The sequence below is a fragment of the Pomacea canaliculata genome, linkage group LG8 (genome assembly GCF_003073045.1).
Source record: "Pomacea canaliculata isolate SZHN2017 linkage group LG8, ASM307304v1, whole genome shotgun sequence".
NCBI classification, from domain to species: Eukaryota; Metazoa; Mollusca; class Gastropoda; order Architaenioglossa; family Ampullariidae; genus Pomacea; species Pomacea canaliculata.
This window is the reverse complement of record NC_037597.1, coordinates 10,248,686-10,263,559: the sequence shown is the minus strand read 5'-3', so window position 1 is coordinate 10,263,559 and position 14,874 is coordinate 10,248,686. Positions and strand designations below refer to the sequence as shown.

General features: G+C 37.9%; 2 protein-coding genes across 2 annotated transcripts; one reads left to right on the top strand and one right to left on the bottom strand.

The window, feature by feature from the left end:
- Positions 1 to 329: 329 nt before the first annotated feature.
- LOC112570358 (protein yippee-like 5) lies at positions 330 to 2,287 on the bottom strand. Its single transcript, XM_025248758.1, is given in 5 exon segments — positions 330 to 478; positions 481 to 604; positions 606 to 631; positions 1,064 to 1,200; positions 2,144 to 2,287. Coding segments are annotated over 4 exon segments (408 nt in total). The 5' UTR covers positions 1,173 to 1,200; positions 2,144 to 2,287.
- A 33-nt stretch (positions 2,288 to 2,320) lies between these two features.
- LOC112571365 (EH domain-containing protein 3-like) lies at positions 2,321 to 14,631 on the top strand. Its single transcript, XM_025250318.1, has 3 exons — positions 2,321 to 3,350; positions 9,944 to 10,752; positions 11,966 to 14,631. Exons 1-2 carry the CDS (start codon positions 2,442 to 2,444, stop codon positions 10,640 to 10,642), a joined length of 1,608 nt encoding a protein of 535 aa, XP_025106103.1. The 5' UTR covers positions 2,321 to 2,441; the 3' UTR covers positions 10,643 to 10,752; positions 11,966 to 14,631.
- Positions 14,632 to 14,874: the final 243 nt, after the last annotated feature.

The following is a 14,874-nucleotide window of genomic DNA, read 5'->3' as shown; positions in this document are numbered from 1 at the left end:
ATCATCAGTCTCTTGTAATTTTTGTTTTGGTTTCTTTCATGTTTGGGTTATTACCAATCTTATATTTGATAACACCTAGTACTTCCACCATCTTAAACCTTCACAGAAAGCTCCAAACTCCTCACCTACTTCTGTGGAACTGCCAGTGATATGTGTAACCAAACTGCAGAGAAAACCATGACCTCATCACATAATTTTTTTTAAAAACAGAGAAATTCAAGAAAGTCTCTGTGTTTCACAAAGCAAATCAGGTAAATGATCCATCTATACACATGAGCAGACTGCTCTCTCCTTCCGTTGAGTCTTTCTTAGTATTTACAAGTGATGCTTCAGGTGGCACTGCTCGATCAGCTGTCGTTTGGCACATGCTCTTCGAAGCCCTCACTCTCTGTGACCAATGCTCTCTCCAAGATGACACGGCCTTCTTTGTAGCGCTGGTTTTCTTCAGTGGCAACTCATAGTTTAATCCACCCTAATTGGCATCAGAATGTTTAGACGAGTAACTCACGGACATGTGGCGGCCAGTCAGCATGGACACGATCTGAGCGAGTCTTGCACGGTTCACTAGACTGAGATTGACACTAGGGATCGAGTTTGAAGAGGATAAAGGCATAGAATCTACCTGTGGCACCTTCAATGATGGCAAACAGTGTAATCAGTTTAGAAAGCCTTTATATAATTGTTGTATTGTCCAAAAAATATTTACAACTTTGTACATATTTACAAATACATATACTTTTTTACAAAAAAGACCATATCCAGCAACACAATTTGAAATCTACACAAGAAAAAAAATTATGCTAAAAATTAACTAGTAATAACAGTAAAAGGAACCATCCAACTTGTTTATCAACCATAAAAATGTATAATATATACAAATCAGCAGCTGCAACAACAAACACAATTTGCTTAGTTTATTGACAGAAACTTCTGGTCCTACGACATGACCTAAATGTATTATTTCTTTTTTTAACATGAGAGATAATACTGAAATACAAAAACAAAATTTTAAGGCCAAGTGTGCATAAATGGTATATTTTAACACATTGATTTTTATGCTGACCTGTAAATCTTGTAGAAATAAGCTCAGCACGATTAGTTAATGGTACATCACAGCTGGCACATGAGAACAGCCTTGTACCGCCGATGTGCTGCAGAAAGATTCGTCCCATTTCTAAACCACAAGCTGAAATTTAAACTCTGTGAAAGAGAAAGAAGAATTACTTTTTTACTCTTCTATTCCTACTCTTACAGAAACACACACAGAGAGAAAGATAGGTGACAATATATATATATTTTCTCAGATGATATCATTTCATTTGGCACTTTTTGTCAGAGTAATCAAAATCTCTACTACTGTGGATACCAAAATAATGAATGAGATTAGTAACATTCATATAGAGAGTGTTGTAGTTCTGTAACATTTGATTAAAGAAGTTCTTTTTGCAACGTTTACACCAATGTAAAAAAGTGTTATGTGATATGAGCTTTTATTTAGCTATGAAAAAGAATTATTTATCTTGCATATGGTTTTTAATAATGTTTAGTACAGATAACATTGACATGATGACAAAGTTACTTCTTACCAAGTATATGACCATGTAGCGTTCGTTAATTCAAGGAATTAAATGGTCGGCTATATAGTCTGCTTATCACAGACAAATGTACTTTCCTATTGATAATATAACTCCTACGACAAACCATATATTGCCACACAATTATTACCGAAACTTTCTACGTTATGTGTGCATCGTATGAATGCTCCTTTGTTTGGCTCTTTAAGTTGCAGCGCTCACAACACTGGTAAAAACACAGAATTGCTTTTGTTTAGATCGCTTTAGTCAAAACAAATTCCGTTTCCTTTTAATTGAACCCACGCATACATTCCCGTCTGGGATGACCTGAAAATCTTTTAAAACATGCAAACGAACAGAACTAAAATGCTACGCTTCTATGAAGAAATAACAACACAACTGTTTGTCGACCTGCAACCACTGAACCAGCGGCCATGACAGGAGCTGCCTGTCATCCAGCTGACATTTATTAACTCTCACTATTCTCTACTACTAAGGTTCTTGAGAATTCTTTTTGAAATATCGCTTGTCACTCAAACGTTGCTGTTACATTATTCGATAGAACTTACTGTCAATGAACATACCAAAGGCGATTAGGGCCTGGGAAACCCACAGAAAATGTACACTGCTGAATGCGTTGTCGATGTTGTCCTGAGATCGCGCAAAACCAAAACATAGAGCTGACGTCAACGTCGCGGCCTTCGGGTGCAAGGTTAAAGTTGAAACTGAGTGTGCGGCTGCGCAGGCTTTTCTTGACATCCCACTTCCGCTAAAAGCAGCCCATCGACACGGCAGTTTGCCGGAGAAGACAGCACAATATAAAGTTTTTTTTTTTAAACTTTCAACTGAAACTAAAGCACAGAGATCATGAAGTGGTTATCAGATGATCGCCGAAAGAAGGAGCCAGAAGTTTATGACAATGTGGTGGAAGGACTTAAAAAGATATACAAGGGAAAGCTACTGCCGTTGGAAGAAACGTACAAATTTCACGACTTCCATTCTCCACCCCTTGATGATCCAGATTTTGATGCGAAGCCCATGATTCTTCTTATCGGTCAGTATTCCACAGGAAAAACTACATTTATTAGATATCTCTTAGAACAGGACTTTCCCGGAATCAGAATCGGACCAGAACCAACGACAGATCGTTTTATTGCAGTAATGCACAACAGCCAAGAGGGTGTCATTCCTGGAAATGCTCTTGTGGTAGACCCGAAGAAGCAGTTTCGGCCTTTGTCAAAGTTTGGCAATGCCTTTCTCAATAGATTCCAGTGTTCGCAGCTAAACAACCCAGTTTTAAACAGTATAACTATTGTAGATACTCCAGGTATCTTGTCAGGAGAGAAACAGCGTATCGACAGGGGCTACGATTTCACAGGGGTGTTGGAATGGTTTGCCGAGCGTGTCGATAGGATCATCTTGCTCTTTGATGCTCACAAACTGGATATCTCTGACGAGTTTCGAAGAGCTATTGAGGCCATCAAAGGTTACGATGACAAGATCCGCATTGTACTCAACAAGGCAGACATGGTGGATCACCAGCAATTGATGCGAGTTTATGGTGCCCTGATGTGGTCGTTGGGTAAGGTACTGAGCACACCTGAAGTTGCACGAGTGTATATAGGTTCTTTCTGGGACCAACCCTTACAGTTTGACATGAACAGGCGACTCTTTGAACTGGAAGAGAAAGACCTTTTCCGAGATTTACAGAGTTTGCCAAGGAACGCTGCTTTGCGCAAGTTGAATGACCTCATCAAGCGAGCAAGGTTGGCCAAGGTAAGAAATAATTTAGGGTACTCTGATTTCTAGATTTACATTTTTTTTTACTCATTTCAGAGGATAAAAGGGTCATGAAGTAGTATTATGATCTCTTGCTTACAATAGAGCTTAACTTTCCTAATTGAAATTTAATTTACACTAAACAGACCAACGAGGTTGTGCAATTTTTGATTCTTGTAGTAATGACTCGCACACAGGTTAAAGTATGACCAGTATTACAGAGGCCACTGTCTGAGAAGTAAATATTTTCTTCATGGTTACCATGGTGATATTTTGAAGAGTCAGACCTGGATGTTAAATAAGAAAGTGTCATAATAGTGTATGATGAAGCATGATATGATAGAGCAAAAGGCAAAATCCTTAGTCATATTTAAGTTATATTGCCCTCTTCTTTGTGCATTGGTTGTTGGCATAAAAAAAAAACTTTACAAGGAAACGTGCATTATGCCGAGTACCAAAGCTCCTACATAAATTGTATGCTGGTCTAAATAACTTTCTGTAGAAGTCCTGTCAACATGTGTTTATAGCTAAACTTATGTAATACCTGTGCAGTTTACAGCCTAGTATATGGAGTTTTCTTATTACCTCTCCCTAGAATCTTAGAAAAATTATTTATCTCATATTTAGTTTACTTGCTGAAAACCATTATGACTAAATTCTTTGTTATTTGATAAAACTTTATGCATTTTTTGGAAAAGATCATCAGGGACTTGTTACTTTTAGGTGCTTTTTCTGCAAGCTTCTCGATCTGAACCATGACAATGCAGTCTCACTTCCTTGTGGCTGCTTTAGTAGTATTCCTTGTTGCTACTGTTTTGCAGGCATAAGTAGTTTGATGAGTGGGACCCTTAAACAATGGTAATGTGCTGCTCTTCACACAAGGAAGCAGATGACTAAGTCATAAAATTGGATCAGAAAAACTTCCTCCAAAAGGTTGTTTCAGTAAACAGAACAATTTTTATAGGATGAGAAATATTATATTTGTATAAGAGGATTATAAACAAGAAGAGCGTGCAGATTACTGTTGTCATAATGAAGTCATTATGGGATTCCCACAAGTTAGTTTAAAGATGAAAATATGTGAATGTTTAGCTATTATTCATTTTCAAAGTGGATGAAGAATACTACTGAGTTTATCAGGCCTATAATGATGATTAACGTTAACCATAAAAACATTAACCATTCGAAACTGCCAAACAAATTAGCCTTGTTAAAATTGCCAACACCTGTACAATTATTAAGACAAAATGTGTGCAGACTTGCAGAAGTGATGATAGTTTACTTTCTAGTGGGTTCTTTATTTGGGGGGGGGGATGGGGGATGTGAAATGTTCCTCTTTTTTTTGGAGGGAGAGGCCCAGATCAATAATTTTTATCCATCCATATTTGTGTATTTTTAAAATAAAGGGTACTTATTTAAGGTCCCATATTTTTTTACATTAACCTGGTATTTTATCCAGAAGAGTTTATATTAATCTCCACATTTGATAGATAGGTTGGCTGGTTGTACTTGTATCATTTTTTAGTGATCTTCTGCCTGTTCTCCAACTCCTAGATAATTTTAACCCAAGTCAAAACCTCAAATTCTTACAGAATGTGATAAAGCCTCACAACTCAGTTTAGATAGCTATGTGTGGTCTGATGCAAGTGGTCACAAATGATGTGTTTGGGTTACATTTCATATATGTATCATTTGTTTTATCGATAAATCTGCGTTAGTAATTCCATCACTGTACACAGAAATGATAAACTTCTTGTAGAAGCATTTTGACTTAATTTCCCTTTAATTTCATGTGTGCAATAGTCATTTGTTCATATATCAGCAGTATCATATGATATTTACAAGAAATATTTCCTTATGTCATTGTGACAAGCTAGCATTAAAAAAACAATTGAACTCCTGTCCCCAGGGCTGTTTATTACAGAAAATAGTAGTACATTTATTTACATACTGTTACATTTGCTAATATTTACATAAGTTTTCATACCTTTCCCATTTACTCAGGCATTATTATTTCAATTTTTGTTGAATAGATTAAGTGAACATGACATACTTTTTTTAACTAAGGATGAAAAGTCCAGTGTTTCATTGTTCCTTTTGGTAACTTTAAAGTTAAACATTATTTCACACAAAAGTATGCAATGGAGTTAATACAGATGTTATCAATAATTGCTAGTATTTCAGAAAAATAAAATAAATATGGCCTTAATACTTTAATAAACAAACCATATTTTCTGAACTGGCATGACAGGAGGTTTAAAAATAAAACCTGTTGTCACCGAGCAGCAATATCTGTAGTCAGACAGATATCATGTTGCCAAACAATAAGCACCCCCCACCCCCACATTTGCTTCCATGTATATAGCTATTATAAATGCTTATTATTAAAATAATAAAACGTTGCTTTTGATTAACACAGTGCATTTGAAGAATGCAGAACAGACACCTTGGGAGGTGCAGTACTGTTCTTTATGGCGCTGAATAACGCGTACCAGCAACTTTAGTCTAATAAGGTTTATTAGTTGTACAGGGCCGTTTGTTGTTAAAGAGGCCTTGGTGTGAACTGGGAGTATTATTTCCTATGGAAAACGGGTTATCATCATATTGCTTTACCACTACAGGTTACAGCACTGTAAACAAATTATATGATTGAAAATATCAGAGGTCATTTGAAGTCGAAAACGCAGAATCCTGGGTTCACCTTTACGTTTAGACTTGTAGACCCCACCCCACCCTCATTGATCGCTACTTAGAAGTACTCAGGACTCACTGAGGATCACGCTACAACCCAGCTCGAAATTTGATATGTCGTAAGTCCAAACACCCATAGTGTCACACCCCCACCCCATCTTTTGTTGGTACTTGTTCTTCGGGTGACCGAGCCCACAACCGTCACTCACCCAAGCACTAGACACCCTGTCTACTGTCTTGCTGACAGAGTCACCCCCACAACGGTGTTGCGTGGCACTGCGTCATGCGATGTCAAATTCATCACAGCCACTGTGTTGGTGATTCCATCGCCACGTTTCAGCCTCATTTTTTTAAAATATTATATTTCTACTCTTATGAAAGAGTAAAGCATCTCTGTTTATAGCTACAGAGGATATCTCTGCACTATGAATCATCGCATATCGGTCAGAAATAAAGATCATACTTGAAGTGATTCACGTCTTAGACATTTCACTCTAGTACAACGTATAGCCAGTGACGTGTACAGGTGGACTGTGTGTGTCTGCCGAGACCAACGCTTAGCCTCTTGCCAAGTTCTCCGCTGTTAGTCTCGGCGAGCCATAACAGTGAATGAGACCAAGGACGTGTACATCAATTCGTGATGAGACAAAACCGAAAACTTCGTATACACCTGCCTCGTTTTAGTAGTTAACTGGAAAAACTAAAAACGTCTGCATGTAGTCCAGTAATACAAGTTTGCGGTATAACAATGAAATGTGATCTAAGTCACCTTTTAGGTATTATTATTTTCAGACAAGCAACAGCTCTCTCTCTCATAGAGACAGGTGACAAAACTCTTTGATACACGATTTCTTCTGTGTTGGTTCTTTCTCGCATTTGCCGCATCTTTCTGCTAATGATTGTCGCTTTGTCCTTTAGGCTGCAGAATGTTATCTCATAATTCTCATGCTTACATTCAAGCAAATGTACTTGCCTCGAATGACGTAGCCTATAAAAATTAGGTCAGAATCCAACATCAAACAATTAGGGAAGCCCACTGTGAACATGTCTGCTCAATTTCTTATCAGAAATGGTAAAAATACATTTCAACAACAAGAAAAGATTTTGCTAGAGGAGCGTCTGTTGGATTAGGTCGTTGACGTACACCCCCAAATTCCACTTGCCAAAGTGTCACAGCAGATGAAGAGCATTTGGACACTTACCTAGAAGTATATATGAATAACTTGGAAAGATTATGTGGCAAAGGCAAAGGTCTGCTCTGTTAGGCAAATGTTGATGTTTTGGGAAAAGTTGACTAGTTATCTCATAATCAAGGATACAAATTCAACTCTCCAGTCCCCAAGCCTGTGGGGCAAAAGGGGCAAGATAGTAGAATCTGTAGTTGCCTTAAGTACATCACTGAACCTGAAATACTAGTGTCATGTTATGTATGTTGCTGAACCTGAATAAATAATGTTGTGTGTCTGATTCAGCTACTAGAAAAGAATTCATTTATTTCACTTCACTTATTTGCGAAGTGACAATGCACAAGGAACATGTCATGATGATGGCTGACATTTACTGGCCTAATGCTAACCACACACACCCACACTCATAGATGCCTGTCACCAATACAGTGAAGGCTGCCCAGAGTTCATTTCTCGTCTCGGGCACGCTGTTCTTTCTCTGCACGTGGCGTCTGTTTACAGGGCTGGCTTCCTTGCAGTAATATAGCCTCAGTTGCTGGCACGGCGTAAAACACCAATTTTCCCCCCACACACACACTCATAGACACAACTTCATACAGTATTGTATATATTTCCAACAAATGAAATGCAAACAAAACTGAAAATTATTCTCCATGCATCCACACCTGCCATTCACACTCCATCTACATCCATATACATGCTCACATATACATTCTTTCACATACGCTACCCACACATATTCACCACTTGCATAGACATTCACAAACACACGCGAGGATGCCGATATGGATGCTTACACAACTTGCACTAACACATTGTCCACAGACTTCAAGGAGACAGCATACTCTTGCCGCATCAGAACTAAGAGAGGTTACTGCTTTGGGAAAGAAGCCGATTCTCAAGCAGTATGTTCTGGCCAAGATATGTCTATGTGTCTGCTGCATTTGATACTGTTGATCATTCTGTACTTTTATGCAGGCTTCAGCACTCTTTTGCCATGTTTATGATGTTGCTTTGTCCTTGTTTCGGACCTGTCTCAGGGACTGAACTCATACTGTGTGTGTGTGAAAGGTGCATACTCAGATGCTTCTGTTCTGAGATATGGGGTCCCACAAGGGTCTGTCTTGGGTCCAATACTTTTTGTGTTGTGTATGTCCCCTCTGTTATGTCATGCCATGCCATGTCACATGAGATATGCTGATGATACACAGCTTTATCAGTAAACTCCACTTACTGAACTTGCTGGGCTACTGATACAGACATAGGAATGCATTGCTGATGTAAAGTCCTGGATGCTCCAAAATAAGCTGAAACTGAATGATGACAAGACTGAACTTCTGGTTGCTTATCCCAAGAAATTTCTGAGTCATCTTTTTCTTCCTTGGTCTCTGGCCATAAACAACTCGACTATTCCTTTCTCCACCCCTATCTGCAGTTTGGGTGTCATTGTTGATCAGAATTTTCCATCATATTTCTCATGTCTGCAGAACTGCTTACCTTGAACCTTGTAGGATTGATAGCATTCGTCATTCTATCACCACTGATGCAGCTAAAACTCTAATCTGTACCTTTGTGATCTCAAGGATTGACTATTGTAATTCTCTTTTGGTTGGTATTCCCAGGTATCTTCTTGACAGACTTCAAAGGATCCAGAATACTGCTGTTTGCCTCATCTGAAGACCATCTAGATGTGAACATTTGCTTTCTTCTCTGGCTACTAGTTTAGATCATATAGTCTATAAACTTTATAGTCTCACTCCGCAATATCTGGCACAAGTCCTCAGTATCTCTCTGAAGTCCCATCTATATGCCCACACAACTTCTTCAATCTTCTGACACCAGGCTTTTTCGAGTCCCATTAACAAAGACAACAACAAATGGACAAAGGTCTTTCTCCTACCAAGTCCCATCAACTTGATAGTCATAATTTTATGTACCCTGCATAAACTGTGCTGGGTATTGGTTATACCTACAAAGTAGTTCTGCACCAGTAGGTCAAGTCAGACTTTCCACTTCTGAGTGATACTGCCATACAAGACAGTTATTGAGAATGTCAGTATATTCTCAATCACCACTGAATAAAACTGGACAAGAGTGTCCCTGATGATTGCTTTCAACTCTATGACTCAAGCACGTGCTGTCCACACATTTGACGATTAATGTGTCATCACAAATGTACACCTTGCATAGTTTGTATATTGTTTAAAGGCATATTTTAAATTTAGAAACATTTGGTTTATCAAGTCCATGCCCAGATGCACTTTGCTAGCTACATAAGGCAGCCAGTGAACCATATTCTGCAATGCACATAATTCCAGTTTATTCACAGTAACCATTTTTATAGATGGCATTCTTAATTGTTATTTAATGTTCATGTTTGATGCTGTGTTGATTTATATATTCTTTAGTCTTTGTCATGAGTTTTAACAATTTTGGTGTGCAGAAAATACCGTATTTGTTTTCTTTTGTTCTTACTGTTTTTCTTAAGTCTGCCTCTGTGGTTGTGGTGGCATAGCCCATGCATTTAAAAATTACGAAAAGCTAAAACTGACTCAAAGCAGCTTCACTAAAATGAATATTCACAAGTGTAGCTGTTTGCTTCCTGCAGTTGGTGTATGAGAACATTTGAATCTTTTTCTGTAAACCATAATTGTATTCGATCCCCTTTTATAAGAATAATGCCTTCTTACTGTCTTACCTGTGTGTGTGCAGGTACATGCATACATCATCAGCTACCTGAAGAAAGAGATGCCATCCATGTTTGGAAAGGATACCAAGAAGAAGGAGCTTATTTCCAAACTGGGTGACATCTACACGGCAATCCAGCGGGAGCACCAGATCTCCCCAGGTGATTTTCCAAACTTGAAGCGTATGCAGGAGCAGCTTGCTTTTCATGACTTCACCAAATTTCACCAGCTAAAACCCAAGCTTCTGGAGAGCGTAGATCAGATGCTGGCCAATGACATCGCACGTCTGATGCAGATGATCCCTCATGAGGAAGCAGAAATGATGCAGAACAACGCCACCGTTCATGGTGGGGCTTTCGAGGGGTACACGGAATCCCCTTTTGGCATAGGCCGGGGAGAAGGTGTGGATGCAGGGCGTGGAGAGCACGAGTGGGTGGTTTCTCATGAAAAATATGAATATGATGAAGTTTTCAACAAGCTGAACCCTGTCAATGGCAAGATAACTGGTGCTGCTGCCAAATCTGAAATGGTCAAGTCCAAGTTGCCCAACTCTGTGTTAAGCAAGGTGTGGAAGCTGGCTGATATTGATCATGATGGCATGCTGGATGCTGATGAGTGGGCACTAGCAAACCACCTGATCCGCATCAAGCTGGATGGCCATGATCTTCCCTCTGACCTACCTGACCATCTTATACCACCCTCTAAACGAGATGATATGTCTTAACACAAATGGAACAAAGGAGCCAAGATATTTCATTTCTTTTGTAATATTGTTTCAGGAAAAGGATTTTTTTTAAAGGAAAAATAAAACTCATGGAGAAGGAAGGAAAAAATATTGTCCTGGGTTTTTTACATAGGTGTAGTGCAGCGGTTCTCAACCTGTGGGTCGCGACCCCCTGGGGGGTCGCGACGTGCCTACAAGGGGGTCGCGAAGGTGGTCATTTTTTAAAAAAAGTTTCTTATACTGGTATTAGTGGAATTAGTTTACATTGTGTAACCGAGTGGTGCGGGGCTCAACTCCAAATCTCTTCTTCCTATTCAAGTACACTGTCTCGGCATGCAGTGACTCTCACTTCCAAAACTCAAAACACAATCTCCCTCTCAACAATTAAGCCTCCAATCTCCCTCCTCTCGCCTTTTGCTTTCTTTCTCCCCCAATCTCTCATCGCTGACTCCCCTATATTACACCACCATATTACAAACAACTGACAAGATGAATGCTTTCGTCCGAAAAATTTCGTTGTGGACGCAAAAGATACGCCAAGAAAATATTTTTGATATGTTTCCGTGCTTGTGTAGTGCAAGGCTGACAACTTGAATCTTGATCAGGTGAAGAATGTAATTATTGCCCATCTAAACGGACTGCAAGAAAGGTTTCAGCATTATTTCGCTGAAATTGATGTGACTAAATACGATTGGATTCGTAATCCATTTCTGGCGATCCTAGCACAAGCGGGTTGTCCACGCAAGAAGAAGAGCAGCTCATCGACCTTCGAGTGACCAATCCCTGAAAATAGTCTTCCACACAACACCAGTGCCAACATTCTGGATTAGCATCAACGGTGAATATCCTCTCCTTTCTGAGAAAGCATGAAAGTTCTGCTGCCATTTTCAACTTCGTATATGTGTGTGCAAGGATTTTCAGCATTGGCAGCACTGAAGTCGAAATACAGAAATCGTGAGGACGCAGAGGCTGAGCTGCGAATAGCAGTGGTACGAACATCGCACACAGGTTCGCTTCTCTATGCAACAGCAAGCAGGCTCAACCTTCTCATTAATCAAAGTGAGTGTCCAATAAAATATATTTATTAGCTTAGTAAAATTTCATTAACAGTTATACTTCTTGCAGATACGAACTTTGCTCTTCCGTTGTTGAATTGCATTGATTTCCTCGACGCGGCGTTCGAGGTTAGCTAAAGCTGCCCCCCCCCCCCCCCGCTCTTCCACCGACCTAGCCGCTAAGGGGGGTCGCGGACGTACCGGTGTTCGTCAGGGGGGTCGCCACATGTAAAAGGTTGAGAACCGCTGGTGTAGTGGAATCGAGCAGACTTAATTAATCTTTAAGGGATATTAACTGCAGACATTAATGAATTTTTTGTTAAATAGATTTTGGACTGAAAGGTCGGTGGTTGGATAGTGGTGTCTGCAGTATTTTTGCTTCACTTAAAAGTTTACAGGTCATTTTAAGTTTGTAATTATGCTGAAAGGCAATCATGATCCATCATAATTAATTTGCTTATTTTTGTAAACTCATAAGAACCCATTTTAAAAAGGGTTTGGAAGAGGAGTCATAGCACCTGTTAAACATCTTTTTTCCAGTAAACCTTATGTTTGTATAAATGACTTCAGTATTTGTATTGTGCTTCAGCAGTTTAATTTTTTAGCTGACTCAAAAAAACAGCAATAATATCATTAGTTTTAGGGGTCATCATTCAAGATTTTGGATGATGGTTTTTAAGTACTGTATTCAGTTTTTAAAAAAAAGTACAATTTTCTTTCATATTAATTACAAATGCTATTAACAGTAGTTAAATATGGTACTAAATCAATAATTTTTTTTATGTTGGCTTCATCGCTTTTGAGAATTTTCCATCATCATTCATTTTTCATGATGACCATTTCAATTCTTTTTGAAAATTTGTGAAAAAAAATTGCATGTTTATTATAGGAGATTAAGCAGTATTTATAAAGGAAACTGGTTTCTGCCCATCTTGATTTTTGGATAAATGTAATCCCAGCTGCTGTTGCTGAAGACAAGGGCAGTGTTGTGAATATTCTTTCAATACTATCAGTGTACTTTTCACCGTGGTTCTGCCTCAACTTCCTAAAGTTTACCAATTGCATTAGAAACAATCATTATTTTTATTTGTGAAGGAATTAGGTGTAGGAAGCAAAGAACAGGAAAAGAGGTTTTTATTTAACAGATGAATGAGCGTGTATAAAGAACTTTTTTGGTTTTATTTTGCAAGCAGCAGGGACTTTGCAATGTAAAGGTTTAATCATAATCATTATGTAGTTGCTTGTTGTTGGCTGTATGTGCTTTCTAAAAATGTTAACAAGGCAGGCAGCAAGAAGAAAGTTTTGTTGAATTACTGTAGATATGTTGCATTCACAATAGGCTTTAAAACTCAGATTAGATCTTGTCTTGACCCCTGTTGCAAGATATGTGTATAAGTAGGACACCCTCTCTCCACTTCATTTTTGTAAACAAATGTATTATAAATGTTCTCATTCTTAGCAATGTTATGGTATTACAGAACAACAGATGAATTTTCCTACAGCAGTTTTTCATCATAGAAAATGGTCCAAACAAGGCATAATGCAAAAAGATTAAGAGATTTTGATTTTTTTCTTTTTGAACAAGACATAATCTTCAGATAAACATTTCTACAGTAAAATGACATCGTACTACTAATAGTGAAGAGTAAATATATAACAGTCTATTCTGTTATTTAGCAAGCTATGTGGTATTTGTACAGCTTATCTAGACCCAAGATTATTCCAAGCACATAGTGTCTGAAGGCTCAGATTGCTGCAATTTTATTTTTTGTAGCAACTGTTTATAGTGTAAATTTCTATGTATATTTATGATTTAAATAATAAATAAAAGATGCCTTTGGGGACAAAATTAATTTTACACTTATTGTTTCCTATTAATTTTTTTATTTCCATGAGTGTAATTACAGATGATGTTTTCACCTTTCCTGTCATGATCAGTAAGGCCAAAAACACTTTTCTGTGGGTGTTTAAAAAGGTAAAATATTTTGAGGAAAATGGGTTGTCAACATTATTTTCAGCACTGTTATGTACTGCAGCACTGACTTTGACTTGACTGAGAAATGTACATACGTAAAATTTGTGTAATTTTTTTTTCTTGAATAAATGAAATAAAATCTTGTTATTGTACACTTTGACTCAGTCCATTACATCTGAACCGTCTTCATGTACTGAACCATCAGTCTTTGTTGTGGCTTGCTGTGCCTTGGTTTTGGAACAGAAGGGGTTCACTTTTTGGAGTAATTCAAGTAGTTATAGCTATGTATATGCGGTTGTTTGAAAAAGCTATTAGCAGTGTATATAGTAATGTATATTAACCCATGATTCATCTCTGGTCTTTGCCTCATACTGTTACATACTTTGCACTTCAAAAGCTTTGCCTCTCGTCTTTCTCAAACGAAAATGTACCTAATATTATAGCATCAGTTTTATTTACAACTGTATATTAATTGCCGTTGGTGGCATCCTGATAATTGTGAATAACATGTAGATGTTTGCACTTTCAATCCAAGAAAGCTAATTTTAAATGTATCCTATATTGATATTTCAGGTTTTTTTGCTTGTTGTCTTTTGGGGATATTAGTAGATCTGACACTGATTACCTTCTGCCTGTATTCTTAGTGCAAGATCAGATGTAAGTCTTCACAATGGATTCTGTTGTTTTTAACCCCATGATGTACTCAGTCTGCATGCATCATCATCTTTGTCAGACATTTCTACATGGTTTTCCTTTTCCCAAAATGACATCAACACATGAATAAAGTGACCTAGTTTAAAGAAAAGTTTATGTTATTTCTTATTAGCTATACAAAATTTACTAGAACATGTTTTATGTTAATCTTCTTCAGAGAACAAGTGACTTAGGCTGAAGCATAACATGTTGTCTAATTCTTGATCAAGTACCATCAATTCTTGCAACCAAAAAAAAAAAAAAAATAACTGGAAATACAAATTACCATCTTCAATAGGTCGGTGCTAATCTCTGTAATACAATTGTATGATAAATACCATGCCTTTTAAAACTGTACCTCTAAGAATATCTTGGTTGCAGCTACAATGTTATTAATGTCCTTTATAACTGCTTCATATTCTGAGACCAGAACAATACAGTGAATATATTTCTCTTTCATTTCTCCATACACTATAATGATCAGAACTATAACCAAGTAGAATTTCATG

Bases quoted from the DNA above. Each gene is read 5' to 3' on its own strand.
- LOC112571365 (XM_025250318.1), top strand. From the start codon at position 2,442: ATGAAGTGGTTATCAGATGATCGCCGAAAGAAGGAGCCAGAAGTTTAT. The intron at 3,351-9,943 runs GTAAGAAATAAT...GTGTGTGTGCAG, and splicing joins AGCGAGCAAGGTTGGCCAAG to GTACATGCATACATCATCAG.